Genomic DNA, 20,128 nt, shown 5'->3' on the forward strand with positions numbered 1-20,128 from the left:
TGCTGCTGTGCCCACTGACAGAACTGTACAAATTCTGGAAATCATTCCCATGCAATTGTTGAGGTAGGTGTATATGGTACGGATGGAACCAGTGATGTGTAAGAATACAATGTACACAGGTCTTAGGAATGCCAATCTCATGTTCAAGCTGTTGTTTGCTCACATGTCGATTCACAGCAACAGAAGCAAGAACAGTAACTTCGGCAGCTACGGCAGCTACGTCTGTGCGAGTGCTACGACGATTGCGTTGTCATGGGTTGAAAATTCCCATTTACTGAAGCATCGCAACAAGATGAGAAAACATCTATCAGGAAGGTGGGTTCTTGTCAGGGTATCGCTCTCTGCACAGTTCCGCTGCCTGTGTAGCATTTCGCCTACGTTCAACAACAACAACAGAAGAAACGTTATGTCGATGCAGTTTGTAGGAAGGACAGCCTTTACTGTATGCCTACTCTACACAACAGTATTTAAAAGGACTAAACTACTGTACTAAATGTCCCTATACATAAGAAAACAGTATTGCAATTACTGTTCTGCTAACTTACATTCCATATACATGAGTAGCATTTCTACCTTCTCTTCGTTGGTGTACATTCTACTCGCGCAACTCATCAACTGACGATGGTTGAAGAAATGACGAGTGTGCATTCTACTTATGTTTACATTTGTCCTCTGTCAACACCAGCATGTGGATGTGTTCCATTACCCCGAGTACCTGCACTAAGCGCTGAGAGTGTCAATGTCAATGTTGGGTTATGTAATTAATAACATTTTTTCAGTGAATGTTACACTGTGATACATTTATGAATAGGTCTTTAGGAGAGGAAACGAATAACCCAATAAAAAATACAGAGTGCCATTTAAAAAAGTCATACCTCTGTTCATATCTTTGTAAAAAACAAAACTACAATGAAGGCAGCCATGCTGATTGATGGTCCCCTGATGGCTAAAGAACATTTGCTTGAAACATTTTGTAATTTGCATCTGGACAAACAGTTATTTAGGGTGGTCAAGATAAATGCGACACCCTGTATTACAAAACTCAATAAAACTTGTAAAAAGTTTAAATTAGTGTCATTCGTTGGGGCACTTTAAAAGAAAAAAAATTGTGAATTACGACAAAAAGTCTTTTTGATATTTTTACCATTTGCATTAATAATATACTAAAGACAAAACCCAGAGATTCCATGATAAAAGTGGTAACTAACAAGGGTTCCACTTATCAAACAGATTACCAAACAAAAGCTCTACGGAATACAAACAACGATGTAAGAAAATAAAATGGCGAATGTATGAAGGTAGCATAGAGCAATAAATAGGTACACAACAAGATCCTGAGTACTATGATTCACTCTCATAATGATATGGCTGGCACGGATATCCAGACAGCATAGGGTTCAAAATCTCATTTATGTGCCGTAGACAATGGTCTGTAGCTCAATGATTTGTTTATATCAAGAATGGTTTTCTTTCTTCATTAGATGGCAATTACCAGATGTATCTTCATCCCCTACACTTTCACAGATAAAATACACAAGAACTAATATTCTATAAACTAAGGCAGCATTACAAAACTTTACATTATGATTGAAAACAGGGCATCTTAAAATTGTAAGTGACCAAAAAAATAAAAGCAGTCAAAAATATTGCAATTCAATTAACTGAAAATACGTATGTACATATCTTAAAGTACTATACAACAGGGTACATCTCGGCAGAAACTGAAACAAAAACTTGTAGCGAGCAATAACACCTACCTTCAAAACCAATGAGTATTCAGTCTCCGTCCACCGAACCCTCTCTGGTCCTACCGTTTCTTCAATGTCCATCTGTTTCAATCTTTGTTTGAGATCTGTGACAAGGACATCCACTTCCTGCATTGCACTAAGCTGAATAAAATAGCGCTTTGACCATGAAAGATCTCCACCTCCAGCAGACCGCTTAAAGAAACCACTCACTTTATGATGATGCCAAACCTGTGGAGAGATAAGATGACGGTTTGCTATGAATGATCATATATCACTTGTAATAATGTAGAAAATGACTGTCAACTATTTCAACCATTACAAACAGTTTTTTTCCTTAACAACTGGAAAAAAGCTGAAACTACTACTCTACAATTACTCTAAAGGGCTACAGTTGTGGATGAAATCAATATATTTTTTAAGCTGGATGCATTCACAAAAGAGTGACTTGAAAGATTCTGATGTTCTAATATTGTCTAATGCAACATCAGCTGTTATGGTACAATGTTAGCCGATGTGAGGCTCAAGAGAAAAAAATTGACCTCATTCAGTAACTCATTCAAAGTTTCCTGCCTTATTAGATACGAAGTTGGTCAACATTAAATAAAATGAAAACTCCAAAATATTTTCTGTAAATGTAATCCTATAGCTTGCAGCAACTCCTTGGTGATTAACAATGACATTCTTCAATTGAATGCAAAGCTCATTTTGAGGTAGGAATTCAAAAGAACTAGTATTAGATTCTTGAGTATCAGACCAACTACCACAGTACCCTAAGGTAAGAATGAGAGGATCATACCTCAGATTGGCAATATAGTGATTCGTCACTGTCTAATCATAGAGAACTGGTTGGAACCCCTTGGCAAGAGCTACTTGTCATCAGGAGAACTCATAAGCAAAATAATCAATGTTACGGTGATCAGTAAAGTGTTGTTGTCAGTTCTGGAAGGTAGTACATTTTGTAGGACTTGGCTGCAAAAAACTTGATAATCAGTTAAAACTATTGTGACTTTTCAGAACAGCCTTGGTTAATACCAAAATAGATTTAATTACTTTTGTCTTAGTTGTTGAGGTGTTAGAAATCCTAGGCCTGGGAGGTGGTATTTTAATAGTAAGTTTTATGCTGTTTCATAAGTCAATTCAATTAACAAATTCATATTTCATGGGAATTTTATGAAAGTGTATATAAACAGAATTGCATCTCTGCAAGATACCTAAGTACAAAGAAACTCAGATGAAAAATCTTCCTCGAAGTCAGCAGTATAACTGAAAATTCTGAAAACAGGGAGACTTTAACCCCAACCACACTTTCATTTCGCTACCCTCCTAAATTTTGAGAAAAAACACTATATTTAGTTCTGTATAAAAAATAGTCACAACAGTAACTGATGTAGCCATACTCCCTGTTGGCCCATTCTGGGTTCTTTGGCCAATAATTGTTTTATGATTTTTCTGACAACAAGAGAGGCTGGCACTGTCAAAGCTTCATCCTCCATTGCTGACAAAACATCAGAAAAATCATCAAACAAATGCCGGCCAAGAACCTGAGAGAGAAGTCAATAGGCAATATGCCAACAAGTGGCTATGAAAGCCTCAACAATTCTGAATTGATGTAGCATATGAACAAGAATCAGTAAAATGTGTAAAATGTTCCAATTTAAAGCAACTTTTGCTCTTTGTATAACTGTGTCTTGGAAACAAATGAATCAACCCCCTAACATATTTTACATATTTCCACTCAGTAATGTCTTACAGAATAATTCCTTCTATAATTTGTCCCATATAAAAAAAGTATTGATTGCACAAAAGTAAGCAACAAGAATAAGATGTGGTGTTCACCCAGTCATCTTGTAGGTACTTCTTCGGGTACCTTGCAGGTACCTCCTCAAGCATCTTGCATGTTCCTCTGCCAGAAGATAAAGGGTGGAAAGTGAAGGATGGAATACAGTAATATGGAAAGGATAAAGTGCTACTCACCACACAAACGAGCATTCAGCAGCAGAAATGCTGCTTGGGATCATGGTTGTAAGATTTGTATGTTATGTTTCTCTGTTTCTCAAACAGTAAGTGAGAGAGAAATTTTGTACTGACACAATTCATGTGAAGTCTACCTGTTGAAACTGTAAAGCACCACCCACCTACGATATCCACTCCATCAGTAATCCCTTATACCATAAACTAATGACCTCCATGAATCATAGCATAAACACACATTACTTTTCAAACACCTGTTTAAGCAACTCAAATGTTTATACAAGGGTGGTTTGAAAAGTTCTCAGGACAGAATAGAAAAAGAGTACTTACATCACTGCAACTTTTTTTATTTTTCAATGTAGTCTCCTTGTAGATTAATGCACTTGGTCCCACGATGTTCCAGTGCCTTGATCCCATCTAGATAATGAGTCTCCTCCAAGCCTGCAAAATAGTTGCCAATTCCGGGTATCCAATCTTCGTTTGAAGTGAATCTTCATCCACCAAGAAAGATTTTCAGTTTTGGGAAGAGATGGAAGTCTGACAGAGCCATATCAGGTGAATAAGGAGAGTGTGGCAACAATTCATACCTTACTTCGTGTAATTTTGCCATGGCGATGGCACATGTGTGCAGGCACACATCAGGAGTCATGGCACCCATATCGCAGATAATTTTTTCATTTCTGATTCTTCAGTTAAAATGTAATACACCATTTCAGATGACATCTGGCAAGCATGATCAATTTCATGCACTTTCAACTGGCAATCCTCCATGACCATTTTTTTCACTTTGCAATGATTTCTAGAATAGTGACACATCTTGGCCGACCACTGCGCGGATCATCATCTAAGCTCTCCCAACCAAATTTAAATTCATTTGTCCTCTTCGCAACAGTTGACTATGGAGGAGCAGATACCACAGTATATTCTGGAAATTCACATGAATGTCCTTTGCTTTCATACCTTTCTTCACGAAGTACTTAATCACTGCTCGAATCTCGATTTTTTCCATCTTCGCAAATCATTAAGCGGGAACAACAACAGAGTCACATCACTGCCACAGCTCTCTTCCAAGAGCACTGACATGGCATGTATTTACAGGCAACAGTCCAATGAATATCACATGAACAACTCACTGCGCTAGCACTCATCTCTCATGGTGATTCCGAGAACTTTTCAAACCACCCTCGTATTTGTCTTTCCGTATTCTGCTACAAAGTTTCACAAATTATTCTTTCATTAAATTGATAATAATGATATTTGTCAGATATTTTCCACATATGCACATTTGTATGGCTCCACCCTAGAAATAAATATGTAAAATGGAGCACAGTGAAAAGTAATCTAACGTCAAAATTTACTTCTAAGAGATCTTCAACAGCAGTAAGCTCACTCTAGCGGTTGGTGAGCTGTTTCAAAAGTTTGATCTATTTATTAATATCCCTCACACATAAGTTTCAATTATAGCAGTAAACCCACTTCAATGATCAGCATCACCTTTAAAGTACTTCTTACTATGCCGAGACTACTCTATTTCAAAAAACTCCCTGCTATCCAGGGTAAAAATGTTTGGGAACAACATACACAGTCTTTCAGAGGTGCAAAATTAAAATTGGAAATAAAATTTTGCAGCACCTCACACCTTTTGGTTAAGATTTGTGGAGCCAGAGTGCATGCAGTGTCCCAGAGGCTGTGTGGTATCAAGTGTTCCGCACCAAGAAACATTTATCCCTTGGATCTTTAATAAACTTGATGCTGAAGGAGTCTGTAGACTTATTTAGCATAACAACATCTAATATATACTGTATCACTATTTAGCACAGTAGTATTTCCCACAGCAGCCAAAGCAGAAGGGGTGTTAGGAGGCTGGAGGATATCACCACACTTCCACTTAGGAACCCAATTTTGGAAATCTACAACCAGCCAAATTTAGCAGAGAATTCTAAATGTCTGTCAGTTTTCATAATCAAGAGATGCAAACAGCTTAAAAAATGTTATGGACACAGTGAAATTTGAACACTGCTTTTGCCTCTTTATGAATAATCCTTACCTTGTAAGCATTAAGAAATGCAATACAGTCGGAACATGAGCTATCTGCCCATGTCAGTTTCGAGTGGTATGCTGCCATTCGCTCTCGGAAGGGAGTGCTGAACATACTCCGCACTGACATAGCCGCACCTAAATAATTAAAGAAAAGAAAATAATTTAAAGTTACTTGTAACTATCATTTTTGCAGACCATGAGGTAAAGTCCAAATAATATAGTACTTACAGCTTTCTATTAACACACAGCATTACTCTGTGACCTGCCAATTTATCATCTTTATTCAGAAAATCAATTTAAGCATTTTCATTGCTACAAAGAATGTAAAGTCCACAATGGAAAGATGCCAATATGGAAAGGACAGTATGCTACCACCACAGCAAGGAGGGATTGAGTCAAATAAAGGGACAGTGCTAAAGGATGCTAAGAATATTTCAGCTTTTGGATAAAGTCCTCCTCCAGAAGTGGAACACACACACACACACACACACACACACACACACACACACACACACACAAAAACCACTTGACCATTGTCTCTAGGCCTTAGTACTCGGTGACAGTGGTCATGTCTATGTCAGTTGTGGTTATGCGAGTTTTCTACTTCAGAAGAAGGACTTTGTCTGAAAGCTGAAATATTTCTAGCATTCTTTTTCACAATGCCTGTCTGTGACTCAATGCTTCCTCTACGTGTCTAGCAGCACTCTATCCTTTCCGTATTGCAGATATATTCTCCAAAAGAAAAGCAATTTGCCTTCCTGAAAGCTACTAACACACATTTGTATTCTCTCTCGGTTAACAAATTATGTCCTTACAGAGTACTGAAGGAGATATCCAGCTGAAAGCAGGATAAGTGAAGAATTCATTACACCAAAACTAATTTTATCTTAAAACAAGAGAGAGGGCTTAGAGCAAGGGTCTCCAAATTACTACAGCACAAGGGCCACATATCAAGTTGTGAATCTCATTGTGGACCAGACAACATATTTTTTTCAGAAATTTGAGATGAAAATTATAAAGAAATTTATTGTTGTGTAAAGCAAACACAATATTCAGTGGAAACCTCAGATACACTTTATTACTTCTTAGTTTGGTTAGTGAGAGATATGAAATTTGTTTTTTGAATCCAAAATTTTCTCATACTACAGCTCTAACTTAGTCTGTTTACGCCTAAAATAGTCCGTAAATGTTTGCCAGTACCGTTACTTTTGTGTTTATATTTTGTAAATTTCAGAAAAAAAAAGTTTGTTCCTGGCCGTAGGTAGTGCCAAATACAGATGACAAACCTTGGGCAAAGTCTTTGATCTTAGGGTAGTTTTCTTCAGGAAGGAACTGAAGAACTACCTTCTTTAAACTTGTCTTTTGTGGTGTTATAAACCTACAGATCTAAGAGTTTCATTTGCCCTGCTACCTGAGCATCTTCCACATTGCAGAAAAATGGGTTCTGGAAAATTGGGAACTCCATGGAATAAGCATCTTAATCCAGGAACCTGGAACAGAACACTTTCTTCATACCACAAAGCAATTCCATTGCAAACAAAAGTGCAAATCTTGAAACATGTTCACCTTTCACGACTGTCACTTGAAGAAGTGCACAAAAATTTTCTGTCAGACGTCCTGTTCAAAAAGTATTAGTTTTGGTCTAACAGATGTAATGTGTTTGTAAAGATCACAAATGACACAGCGATCCTCTTGAAATTTTTTATTAATTTCATAGAAATGGAAGAGCAATGTCAAATGCAAAAGGTAGTTTCCATAGCAACTCTTTGTCCAACAGGCCTTCCAAAGGGTTGTTTTTCTGATTCAGAAATATTTGAAGTCCATTCTCAAATAAAAGAAGAGTGGCAAAATTTTAACACAAGTTAATGTAACTGCCTTGTGGTATAAGAGATCACTTGACAAATATTCCATCTCTTCAAGGAAATATTTGAATTGGCATTGAATGAAATAGACAAGAAAAAATACATGCTTCATCATATAGGCTATATCCACTGACTTTGCACAAAGTGCTCCGTGATAAATATCACTGTGTATTTTCAAGGTTCTGGTAACACTACTGGCTTCACATTATGAGTTTAATTTTTCAGCAAAACCTGCATATTTGCCACACACTTTTCTTTCCCCATCTGCACCTGCAAGGAAATCAGATCTGCTAGTTCCTCAATAACCTTGAAGTCTGTGTTAATACCCCTAAAAACAAGATGATTTGAGCAGTATCAGATGTCTCTAGATTTGTCCAGGACTACAGCACCAAGCAAACTTAGATGCCTTTTCTTGCAACCGTCTGGATAAATTAAATGCAATGTCTTCAACTCCGCATGCCACAGTATTTTCTGACAGAATGGCTGCTTTACATTGTTCAGTACTTTCAGGAAACAGTTCTTCAGCTGTCATTAAATTAATGCACCTCTTTATCTAACTATGCACCATGTCTTTTTTGTAGTTGCATTTAGTATTGTACCCCTTAAGAACAGCAATAACTTTGTTGCAGATAACACACATTAGTTTGTTGTCTTTCTCCACAACAAAATACACTGAAGAGCCACAAAACTGGTACACCTACCTAATTTTGTGTAGAGCTCCCGCGAGCATGAAGAAGCGTCGCAATATAACGTGGCTTGCACTTGTCTAATGTCTGAAGTAGTGCTGGGGGGAATTGACGCAGTGAATCCTGCGAGGCCGGCCATAAATCCATAAAAGTACGAAGGGCTGGAGAGCTCTTCTGAACAGCATGTCGCAAGACATCCCACATATGCTCAATAATGTTCATGTCTGGGGAGTTTGGTGGCCAACAGAAGTGTTTAAACACAGATGAGTGCTCCTGGAGCGATTCTGTAGCAATTCTGAATGTGTAGGGTGTTCCTCCTGGAATTGCCCAAGTCCATCCGAATGCACAATGGACATGAATGGATGCACATGATCAGACAGAATGTTTATGTAACTGTCACCTGCAAGAGTCATATCTAGATGTATCAGGGGTCCCATATCACTCCAATCGCACATGCCCCACACCATTATAGAGCCTCCACTAGCTTGAACAGTTCCCTGCTGACATGCAGGGTCTATGGATTCATCAGGTTGTCTCCATACCCGTATAGGTCCATCCACTTGATACAGTTTGTAACAAGGCTCATCCGACCAGAAAACATGTTTCCAGTCATCAACAGACCAATGTCGGTCTTGATGGGCCGAGGCGAGGTGTAAGGCTTTGTGTCGTGCAGTCATCATGGGTACACGAGTGGGCCTTCAGCTCCAAAAGCCCATATCGATGATGTTTCATTGAATAGTCCACACGCTGACACTACCTGATGGCCCAGCATTGAAATCTGCTGCAATTTGCGCAAGGGTTGGACTTCTGTCACGTTGAACGATTCTCCTCAGTCATCGTTGGTCTCGCTCTTGCAGGATCTTTTTCTGGCCACAACAATGTCAGAGATTTGATGTTTTACTGGATTCCTGATATTCACGGTACACTTATGAAATTGTTGTACAGGAAAATCCTCATTTCATTGCTACCTCAGAGATGCTGTGTCCCAAAGCTCGTGACCCGATTATAACACCACATTCAAACTCACTTAAATCTTGATAACCTGTCATTGTAGCAGAAGTAAACGATCTAACAACTGTGCCAGACACTTTCTCGTCTTATATCCCATTGTTAACCGCAGTGCTGTCTTCTGCCTGTAAACATATCTCTACATTTGAATACGCGTGCCCATATCGGTTTCTTTTGCTCTTCAGTGTGTTTCACGGTCCATATTGTATTGAAGATACTTCACTCACCACCCACTTTTCTCTTTTTAGTAACAATAGACATATTTCATATGTATTTGAAAGAAAGAAAAACAACACACTAAACAGAGGCAGGGAGTTAAAGTCAGCTGCATGCAGGATGTTCCTGGTGGCACCTCTGTCATTTATGAACAAGATACTCCTAGCGGCTTCATACAGTTAAACGAGCGAAAGAAATCATGCTATTTTTAATACACTTTTGCTCAAGCATGGGCCGGATAAAATCCCTTCAGAGGCCATTAGCAGTCCAAGGGCCATAGTTTGAAGACCTCTGGCTTAGTGTAAATATGACAAGTAGTAAGCAATTCCTTCCCATCCTGTGTCCTTGTGCCAAACAGAAACAATATAACAATAATGGTAAATAGTAGCTAGCCCTGATCATATACTGTAGAATGATTTACAAAACAGAACAACAACTGTAGTAAAACATCTATTTTCACCAGCTGCGACATAGTCACGAATATGAACAGTGATCCAACATCGTCAAATGTTTTTTATTCCAGTCTTTGATCACAATATCAATTTCAGTCAATAATGACATCTTCAGATCTACAATATAAAAATATATATCTTCTGGGCTGTCTGTCTTTCAACACAATACAGCATTACATATCACAATATATTATCATACAACCAGGGAAATGTACAGATAAAATACGGTAAAGCGTACCTGTTCTACACCATGTCCTAATGTGATATGGTCGTAATGGCATCATCAAAACATATAAATATACTCAGCACAGCACACTTTAGCAGTACGCCTAACTTTTTGTTATGCCTCTTTTCTGTTCTTTCAACATTATTAGAAATTTCTTGCCAAACAAATTGGAACTGAGTACTAGCCAGTTCGTTACTTAATTGCAAATGCAAATCAAAAGCTTCTTTACTTAGCAAGTCTTTATGTTCATACGATTCACATAGTTGAGCCCTAATCTAGTTTATCTCACTTTTGGCTTTAATTGACAAGGCGATGGCTGACCGCTGTTTAATGTTCACTTTCACACAGTTCGGTGTGACACCTACTGCAAGACACAGCTTATTGAATCTAATAGTCATTACCTCAGTACTGATTTTCTGCTTCAGTTTACAGAGCCTGTTGACTCTGTTGTAAGCCAGACTGAAGCAGAAAACCTAATCCTGTAACTGATTATATCCTACCTAGTCATGGAATGTATGGCCAGACTATATAATTTTATTTATTGACTATTAATATGTTGTATAAACATTTTCTGTGGGAGACAAATCACAATGTATGAAAAGCCCTCTAGTGGTTAAGTTCTCACAATCGCTGTGTGCCTACGTAACATCCTGGCTGGTGACCCAACAGACGGCACTGATCATTGACCTGTCTTTTCTTCAGTTATTTTGTCATATAGACATTTTATCTTTCACAGGTAATTTATAGTTTGCTACAGGCAATGTATTACATATATTTTATTTTTGACCATAAATTTGCCACAAAAGTGTCAGATCTATTATCTTTGTATATTTCCTTTTAAAAATTTTATATGGGTAACTGTACTCGTCTTTTACTGTATCAAAATTGGTTTCTATAGTAGTTATCAATATTTAAAAGTCTGCTACATGTATTTTACCTAATGTGTTTTTATCAGACTATGTTTCTTACGTAAATGATGACTACATCAAAGCCCACAGTAGCGACATCTATGACGGATGTAGGCAAACAGATTTTTGGTAGCTACTGCACCTCAGTAGCCAGTTGCAAAATGACTCTGTGGAAGATGTGGCCTATTTTATACTATATTTTAGATCTCTGTGACGATGCTGTGTTGAGTATATTTATATGTTTCGATGATGCCATTACAGCCGTATCACATTAGGACATGGTGTAGAACAGGTACACTTTACCGTATTTTATCTGTAGAGTTCCCTGGTTGTATGATAGTATAGTGTGATATATAATGCTGTATTGTGTTGAAAGACAGACTGCCCACTACATATATATTTTTATATTGTAGGACCTTGCCGTTGGTGGGGAGGCTTGCGTGCCTCAGTGATACAGATAGCCGTACTGCAGGTGCAACCACAGTGGAGGGGTATCTGTTGAGAGGCCAGACAAACAGGTGGTTCCTGAAGAGGGGCAGCAGCCTTTTCAGTAGTTGCAAGGGCAACGGTCTGGATGATTGACTGATCTGGCCTTGTAACAATAACCAAAACGGCCTTGCTGTGCTGGTACTGCGAACGGCTGAAAGCAAGGGGAAACTACGGCCGTAATTTTTCCCGAGGGCATGCAGCTTTACTGTATGGATAAATGATGATTGCGTCCTCTTGGGTAAAATATTCCGGAGGTAAAATAGTCCCCCATTCAGATCTCCGGGCGGGGACTACTCAAGAGGATGTCGTTATCAGGAGAAAGAAAACTGACGTTCTACAGATCGGAGCGTTGAATGTCAGATCACTTAATAAGGCAGGTAGGTTAGAAAATTTAAAAAGGGAAATGGATAGGTTAAAGTTAGATATAGTGGGAATTAGTGAAGTTCGGTGGCAGGAGGAACAAGACTTCTGGTCAGGTGACTACAGGGTTATAAACACAAAATCAAATAGGGGTAATGCAGGAGTAGGTTTAATAATGAATAGGAAAATAGGAATGCGGGCAAGCTACTACAAACAGCATAGTGAAAACATTATTGTGGCCAAGATAGACACGAAGCCCACGCCTACTACAGTAGTTCAAGTTTATATGCCAACTAGCTCTGCAGATGACGAAGAAATTGAAGAAATGTATGATGAAATAAAAGAAATTATTCAGATAGTGAAGGGTGACGAAAATTTAATAGTCATGGGTGACTGGAATTCGATAGTAGGAAAAGGGAGAGAAGGAAACGTAGTAGGTGAATATGGATTGGGGCTAAGAAGTGAAAGAGGAAGTCGCCTGGTAGAATTTTGCACAGAGCACAACTTAATCATATCTAACACTTGGTTTAAGAATCATGAAAGAAGGTTGTATACATGTAAGAACCCTGGAGATACTAAAAGGTATCAGATAGATTATATAATGGTAAGACACAGATTTAGGAACCAGGTTTTAAATTGTAAGACATTTTAAATTGTAAGACATTTAAATTGCAAGATATTTTAAATTGTAAGACATTTCCAGGGGCAGATGTGGACTCTGACCACAATTTATTGGTTATGACCTGTAGATTAAAACTGAAGAAACTGCAAAAAGGTGGGAACTTAAGGACATGGGACCTGGATAAACTGAAAGAACCAGAGGTTGTACAGAGTTTCAGGGAGAGCATAAGGGAACAATTGACAGGAATGGGGGAAAGAAATACAGTAGAAGAAGAATGGGTAGCTTTGAGAGATGAAGTAGTGAAGGCAGCAGAGGATCAAGTAGGTAAAAAGATGAGGGCTAGTAGAAATCCTTGGGTAACAGCAGAAATATTGAATTTAATTGATGAAAGGAGAAAATATAAATATGCAGTAAATGAAGCAGGCAAAAAGGAATACAAACGTCTCAAAAATGAGATTGACAGGAAGTGCAAAATGGCTAAGCAGGGATGGCTAGAGGACAAATGTAAAGATGTAGAGCCTTATCTCACTAGGGGTAAGATAGATACTGCCTACAGGAAAATTAAAGAGACCTTTGGAGATAAGAGAACCACTTGTATGAACATCAAGAGCTCGGATGGAAACCCAGTTCTAAGCAAAGAAGGGAAAGCAGAAAGGTGGAAGGAGTATATAGAGGGTCTACACAACGGCGATGTACTTGAGGACAATATTATGGAAATGGAAGAGGATGTAGATGAAGATGAAATGGGAGATACGATACTGCGTGAAGAGTTTGACAGAGCACTGAAAGACCTGAGTCGAAACAAGGCCCCCGGAGTAGACAACATTCCATTGGAACTACTGACGGCCTTCGGAGAGCCACTCCTGACGAAACTCTACCATCTGGTGAGCAAGATGTATGAGACAGGTGAAATACCCTTAGACTTCAAGAAGAATATAATAATCCCAATCCCAAAGAAAGCAGGTGTTGACAGATGTGAAAATTACCGAACAATCAGTTTAATAAGTCACAGCTGCAAAATACTAACACGAATTCTTTCAGACGAATGGAAAAACTGGTAGAAGCCGACCTCGGGGAAGATCAGTTTGGATTCCATAGAAATACTGGAACACGTGAGGCAATACTGGCCTTACGACATATCTTAGAAGAAAGATTAAGGAAAGGCAAAACTACGTTTCTAGCATTTGTAGACTTAGAGAAAGCTTTTGACAATGTTGACTGGAATACTCTCTTTCAAATTCTAAAGGTGGCAGGGGTAAAATACAGGGAGCGAAAGGATATTTACAATTTGTACAGAAAACAGATGGCAGTTATAAGAGTCAAGAGACATGAAAGGGAAGCAGTTGTTGGGAAGGGAGTAAGACAGGGTTGTAGCCTCTCCCCGATGTTATTCAATCTGTGTATTGAGCAAGCAGTAAAGGAAACAAAAGAAAAATTCAGAGTAGGTATTAAAATCCATGGAGAAGAAATAAAAACTTTAAGGTTTGCCGATGACATTGTAATTCTGTCAGAGACAGCAAAGGACTTGGAAGAGCAGTTTAATGGAATGGATAGCGTCTTGAAAGGAGGATATAAGATGAACATCAACAAAAGCAAAACGAGGATAATGGAATGTAGTCGAATTAAATCGGGTGATGCTGCGGGAATTAGATTAGGAAATGAGACACTTAACATAGTAAAGGAGTTTTGCTATTTGGGGAACAAAATAACTGATGATGGTCGAAGTAGAGAGGATATAAAATGTAGACTGGCAATGGCAAGGAAAGCGTTTCTGAAGAAGAGAAATTTGTTAACATCGAGTATAGATTTAAGTGTCAGGAAGGTTTTGTATGGAAGTGAAACATGGACGATAAATAGTTTGGACAAGAAGAGAATAGAAGCTTTCGAAATGTGGTGCTACAGAAGAATGCTGAAGATTAGATAGGTAGATCACATAACTAATGAGGAAGTATTGAATAGGATTGGGGAGAAGAGAAGTTCGTGGCACAGCTTGACCAGAAGAAGGGATTGGTTGGTAGGACATGTTCTGAGGCATCAAGGGACCACAAATCTAGCATTGGAGGGCAGCGTGGAGGGTAAAAATCGTAGAGGGAGACCAAGAGATGAATACACTAAGCAGATTCAGAAGGATGTAGGTTGCAGTAGGTACTGGGAGATGAAGAAGCTTGCACAGGGTAGAGTAGCATGGAGAGCTGCATCAAACCAGTCTCAGGACTGAAGACCACAACAACAACATTGTAGATCTTAAGATGGTCATTATTGACTGACACCATTCATCATCAAAGGAGTTGATATTGTGATCAAAGACTGGAATAAAAACATTTGAATAAAACATCTATTCTTATTAAAGGAACAAAAACACTGTGCATATCCAGGCTCCTGCTTCTATGGTAGAGAGAGATCCACTGGCACAAGCCATAATATGAGGGTCTTTCAATACATTATGCCCCACAATATTTTTCTCAGGACGTATTTATTCTTAAGAGTTAGAATTTTGTAACAGTAGCAGTCAACATTTCTTTAAGGTGTACTATTTTCTACATAGTCTTCATCACGTTCCACATCCTTACATCAGGATTGTGTAAGAGGATGTATTCCTTGTCAGTAAAAGCTCTTGTCCTGAGTTTGTAGCCATGTTTTCATGGCATAAATTACACTCTTATTACACAGAAAGCATGTTCCCACATAGAGAATCCTTAAGTGGTCGGAGCAAATGAAAATATGCCAAGTCTGGGATGTAGGGTGGATGAGGCAATAACGTAGAAGTCAATTTGGCTGTGTGTTTCCAGGTTCTGAGACTTTTCTGCACATGTGCATTATCACGTTGGAGCAAGATTTCTCTTCGATTCTTGTCAGTCCAAACAAATCAGAAACGACTCTTGAGTTTGCTTAGAGTTTTCACGTAAGCCTCTAACGTAATTACCAACCCTTTTTGATGAGACGTCCACAAGAATGAGACCATCACTACCTCAAAAGATTGTCATCGTACCGTTGTCAGCAGAGGGAGCTGCCTTGAATTTCTTCTTTCTGGAAATTGTTGGGAGTACACTCCAGTGACTGTCTTTTTGTTCCCCACTCAAAGTGACACACCCATGTTTTGTCACCTGTAATGTTCCATGGAAGAAGGTCCTCTCTGCTGACCTCAAACTGCTCCAACAGTTCAGATGAAATGCTTTTTCTTTGAATCTTATGGTTAGTTGTGAGCTTTTGTCAACCTTATCTTGAGCATATCTTTGTATATGCTAGAGTCTCAATCATTGCACATGCACTTCCACTGCTCACTAATAACTGTGGAGCCAATTGTCGATTTGTGATGAGCCAATCTACATGATTAATGGCACCTGTGCAATTCACCTTGTCAGGAGAAGTGTCTGTGACATGAAATTCCTAACATGGCTGATCTTGGACTTCACTTTAACCTACTTTAGCCATTACCCAGCAGTACTCCTATTTTAGGTATTATTTATTGAACAACCCACTGTCTAGAATGTCTGTGGAAACAATACATGATTTCCTAAGTTGTTCACAAATTTATGGAAACCACATACTTTAGAATAGCACGTTGAAAATGTATGGAGATATTATCATCTGCTGGCACAAGAAACCGTCAATGTAAAACTCACAACCAGTCCACATCAATTACCTACAGAAAGACTGTCATGGCTGAAATTTAAAATATTCTGAACAGCACACAAAATCTACTTACGAAGTTCTTACATTCTACATATCCTACAAAGTTGAGGCTCACCCATTATAATACAGTCACCAAGAACACTGAAAACATGTCCAAGTAAAATAAGTTTGCCAATGTAAACATCTACAGGTAACCTGGCCATCACACGTCCCATAAAAGTAATATCACCATCATGATCTGAATATTGACCACTCACAGTTGGTAAAAGTGCACCTGCCTGTAACAAAAATATGGCACTAATTAAGACTTGTCCATTAAACAAAATGTATAAAACAAAAGTTCATATTACTCAATCTACACAGGCTGCACAAGTCCATAACATCCAGACTGAATACAAGTTAAAATATAAAGAATGAGATATTTTGGTGCAAAGACTAGTTTTCCATGACTCTAGAGAAACCACTGTAAAACGTTAAAACAAAATAGAAATCCAGATACAATTTAATCTTTGAATCAGTGGACTGCTCTACTGTAAGATGGGACAGATCACTAATCAAGAGCCGATACAATTTCAAAAATAAAGATCTAGAGATGAGAACAACCTGGAGATACTTCTGTGTATTACGGCATATGAATGAGATCTGCATTTAACAAGATACAACACAATCTGCGATAAGCAATGATGGAATATGATGAGTATAATTGCCATTCCCAAAAATAAAAGAAAATCATTATTTAATGATGTTTAAAGAGGAATCATGAACTAATTCCCCATAGTTGATGTATCTGGTCTTGTTCAACTCATATGATATGTCTTAGTTTCCTTGGGGGAAGAAAGAAGCAAAAACCATTTTCTGACTCATTCAATTCTGAGGTGCAACTGGACCAAGGGTGGCAACTTTCAAAATTTCTGTGAGTGCATATCAATGGCACAGCTCCTGCATCCTTCAAGCCATTATCTCAATAAACAGAATGATAGCAATCCACATTATGAGAAAACAATTTCATTGAAATATTAAACCATACCGTTTTCACATTTAAAAAATTTAAAAAACCTGTCGAGGTAGTCTGTAACAATCAGCTGCCTTGCATCTTAGATTATTCTTTATTACGCTCAATATTGGTAAGCTGCTATTTTAAAAGAATTGCTGACGAATGTAATGGGCATATTGTAATATGTCAGTTGTGAGGAAACATGAAAGCAAGTCAAAAGGATAGGATTCCATTCACAGTATAATATGACTGTTATTGTGGGGAATGCCTTTGATTTGGCCAGAGGAGCGCAAGCAGCAGGGAGTGTGGTGCTTGGCTGCCTTTGCACAAAGACATCTGAAACGAACAGAGTTGTAATTTTAATTTCCATCTCAATGTTTTACGAGTTCATTACTTTCTGATGCAGACAAGTGAGAAATATTTATTTTATTTTGTTTTTACCAAACTAAAAATTTTATCAGTGTGGTACACCCACAAGATTATGTATGTGGATGCTCGAGCCCCAGCGCACCCGCATAGTTGGCACTCATGAACTGGACTACATTCAAGTTTTCTCCCGGTCCTGACATCCCACCATTGTACAAGGTTGGTAAACTTTGTAAATATGACAAGTTCCTGGTAAAATGCAAGACAGGCAATTAGCTGAATTTCATCAAGGTCATACTGAGGGCTTTCCAAAAAGTAATACACCAGATCCGAAGGCACCTGTACCAATTACCAATAGCATCACTTATAACAGCCAATATGGGGTTTGGGCACTGTGCTCTACTTTCCAAACTGCTGTGACCCGGAGTGCTGGGGTCCTGTCGTGTGCAGGAGGCCGAGCACAGAGAGTGCGTGAGTGGTCCAGTTTACAACTGAAGGATCAGTGGCACAGTGTTATCTGCAATAACATTTATTTTTCAGGTTGAGCTTACAGAGTTAGAAACTGTCTCAGGGTGTTTGTCAATGGCTGCGAGTAAGCATGTGCTGAAAAGAAGTGTTGACACTTTGTCAGCTAGTCATGATGTCGCTGCTGCCACAGGTCAGTAAGCTACAGTCACAGGACAGTGAGCCATATCTGCAGGACTGTGAGCCATGGCCGCATCCTGTGCTGGTGGCAGTAAGGGGACAGAAAAAGGTCGCTCACCAAATATTCTGCGGCACTGTAAGGCTCCAACTTCAGTGCTCTTGTAGACAGTCCACCATGAGCTCAGGTGAGGACAGCCAACTGTGGTTCTGGATGTCAGTTGTCGTGACAGTTGGTTGGTTGGTTTGTGGGTTTAAGTGACCAGACAGCAACGGTCATCGGTCCCTTGTTCCAAAACTCCAAAACAACAACACAGAGTAAAAAAAACGGATAATGGGGACAACAGACGACACAGGACAAGAAAAACTCAAAGAACTGACAAAACAAATTAAAACCACACAGAGTGTGACGGTGGTTGGCCAACCATAGAGATAAAAAAGGAAAAGCCAACCACCGAGAACACATTAAAAACTCAGTTTAAAATCGTAGGCCAAACGCCAGAATCAACACAAGACAATAAAAGAAAACACAAACACTCAGATTAAATGATAAAAAACCCCTGCCCGAATAAAACGCAAAACTATGCCAGCCATAGCAGGGTCATCTGTTAAAAGGGCAGGGAGCGTGTCAGGTAGTGCGAACGTCTGCCTGAGCACAGCTAAAAGCGGACACTCCAATAAAATGTGGACCACAGATAAAACGGAGCCGCAGCGACACAGAGTTGGGTCCTCACGGCACAAGAAGTGGCCGTGTGTCAGCCGAGTGTGCCCAATGCGCAGCCGGCAGAGGACAACAGACTCCTGGCGGGAGACCCGAAGGGACGACCGCCACACAGTCGTCGTCGCCTTGATACGGCGAAGTTTGTTGGGCATGGGCAGGTTGCGCCATTCAGTGTCCCATATATCGAAAAGTTTTCGGCGTTAAGATTGCCCGCAAATCAGACACCAGGAGGCCAAGCTCCAGAGGTGGTTTAATGGTGGCCTCTTTCGCCAGGTGGTCAACACGTTCATTGCCCGGGATACCGACATGACCGGGGCTCCACACTAAGACCACAGAGCGGCCGCAACGGGCAAGAGTATGCAGGGACTCCTGGATAGCCATCACCAGACGAGAACGAGGGAAACACTGATCGAGAGCTCGTAAACCGCTCAGGGAATCGCTACAGATCATGAAGGACTCACCTGAGCAGGAGCGGATATACTCTAGGGCTCGAAAGATGGCGACCAGCTCAGCAGTGTAAACGCTGCAGCCATCCGGCAAGGAACGTTGTTCGGAATGGTCCCCTAGAGTGAGCGCATAACCGACACGACCAGCAACCATCGAGCCGTCAGTGTAAACAATGTCAGAGCCCTCATACGTTGCAAGGATAGAAAGAAAGCGGCGGCGGAAAGCCTCCAGAGGGACTGAGTCCTTCGGGCCCTGTGCCAATGCCAGCTGAAGGCAAGGGCGAGGCACACACCACGGGGTGTACACAGATGTGCCCGGAAAGGAGGCAGAAGAGGTAAAGCCCCAAGCCCGGAGGGAAGCGCTCTGACGCGAACCGCGATCGTACATCCAGCCCTGGGCCGACGTTCTGGCAGATGGACGTGTGACTGTTGGAATAGTAGACGGTAGTTAGGATGCCCGGGCAAGCTGAAAACATGGGCAGCATAAGCGGCCAGCAAACGTTGGCACCGTAACCGCAGGGGAGGAACACCTGCCTCCACTAGTATGCTGTCCACAGGGCTGGTCCGGAAGGCACCAGTGGCAAGGCGTATCCCACTGTGGAGGATAGGGTCCAGTACCCGCAGCGCAGATGGGGATGCTGAGCCATAAGCCAGGCTCCCATAATCCAGACGAGACTGGATTAACGCCTGGTAGAGCTGTAGGAGAGTAGATCGGTCGGTGCCCCACCTGGTGTGGCT

At 39.9% G+C, this 20,128-nt stretch overlaps 1 protein-coding gene across 3 annotated transcripts in view; it reads right to left on the minus strand.

Annotated features, from left to right (window-relative positions):
* LOC126416277 (probable ATP-dependent RNA helicase spindle-E) overlaps window positions 1–20,128 on the minus strand; it is a 264,514-nt gene that overhangs the window by 172,699 nt on the left and 71,687 nt on the right. For all 3 annotated transcript variants that reach the window (XM_050083917.1, XM_050083919.1, XM_050083916.1), the window contains exons 11-13: window positions 16,337–16,499; window positions 5,767–5,894; window positions 1,758–1,976 (exon numbers count right to left, since the gene is read on the minus strand). In XM_050083917.1, the coding sequence (XP_049939874.1) occupies window positions 1,758–1,976; window positions 5,767–5,894; window positions 16,337–16,499 (510 nt within the window). The remainder of the gene's footprint in view (window positions 1–1,757; window positions 1,977–5,766; window positions 5,895–16,336; window positions 16,500–20,128) is intronic.

This window comes from Schistocerca serialis, chromosome 8 (genome assembly GCF_023864345.2).
Source record: "Schistocerca serialis cubense isolate TAMUIC-IGC-003099 chromosome 8, iqSchSeri2.2, whole genome shotgun sequence".
In the NCBI taxonomy this organism is placed as follows: Eukaryota; Metazoa; Arthropoda; class Insecta; order Orthoptera; family Acrididae; genus Schistocerca; species Schistocerca serialis.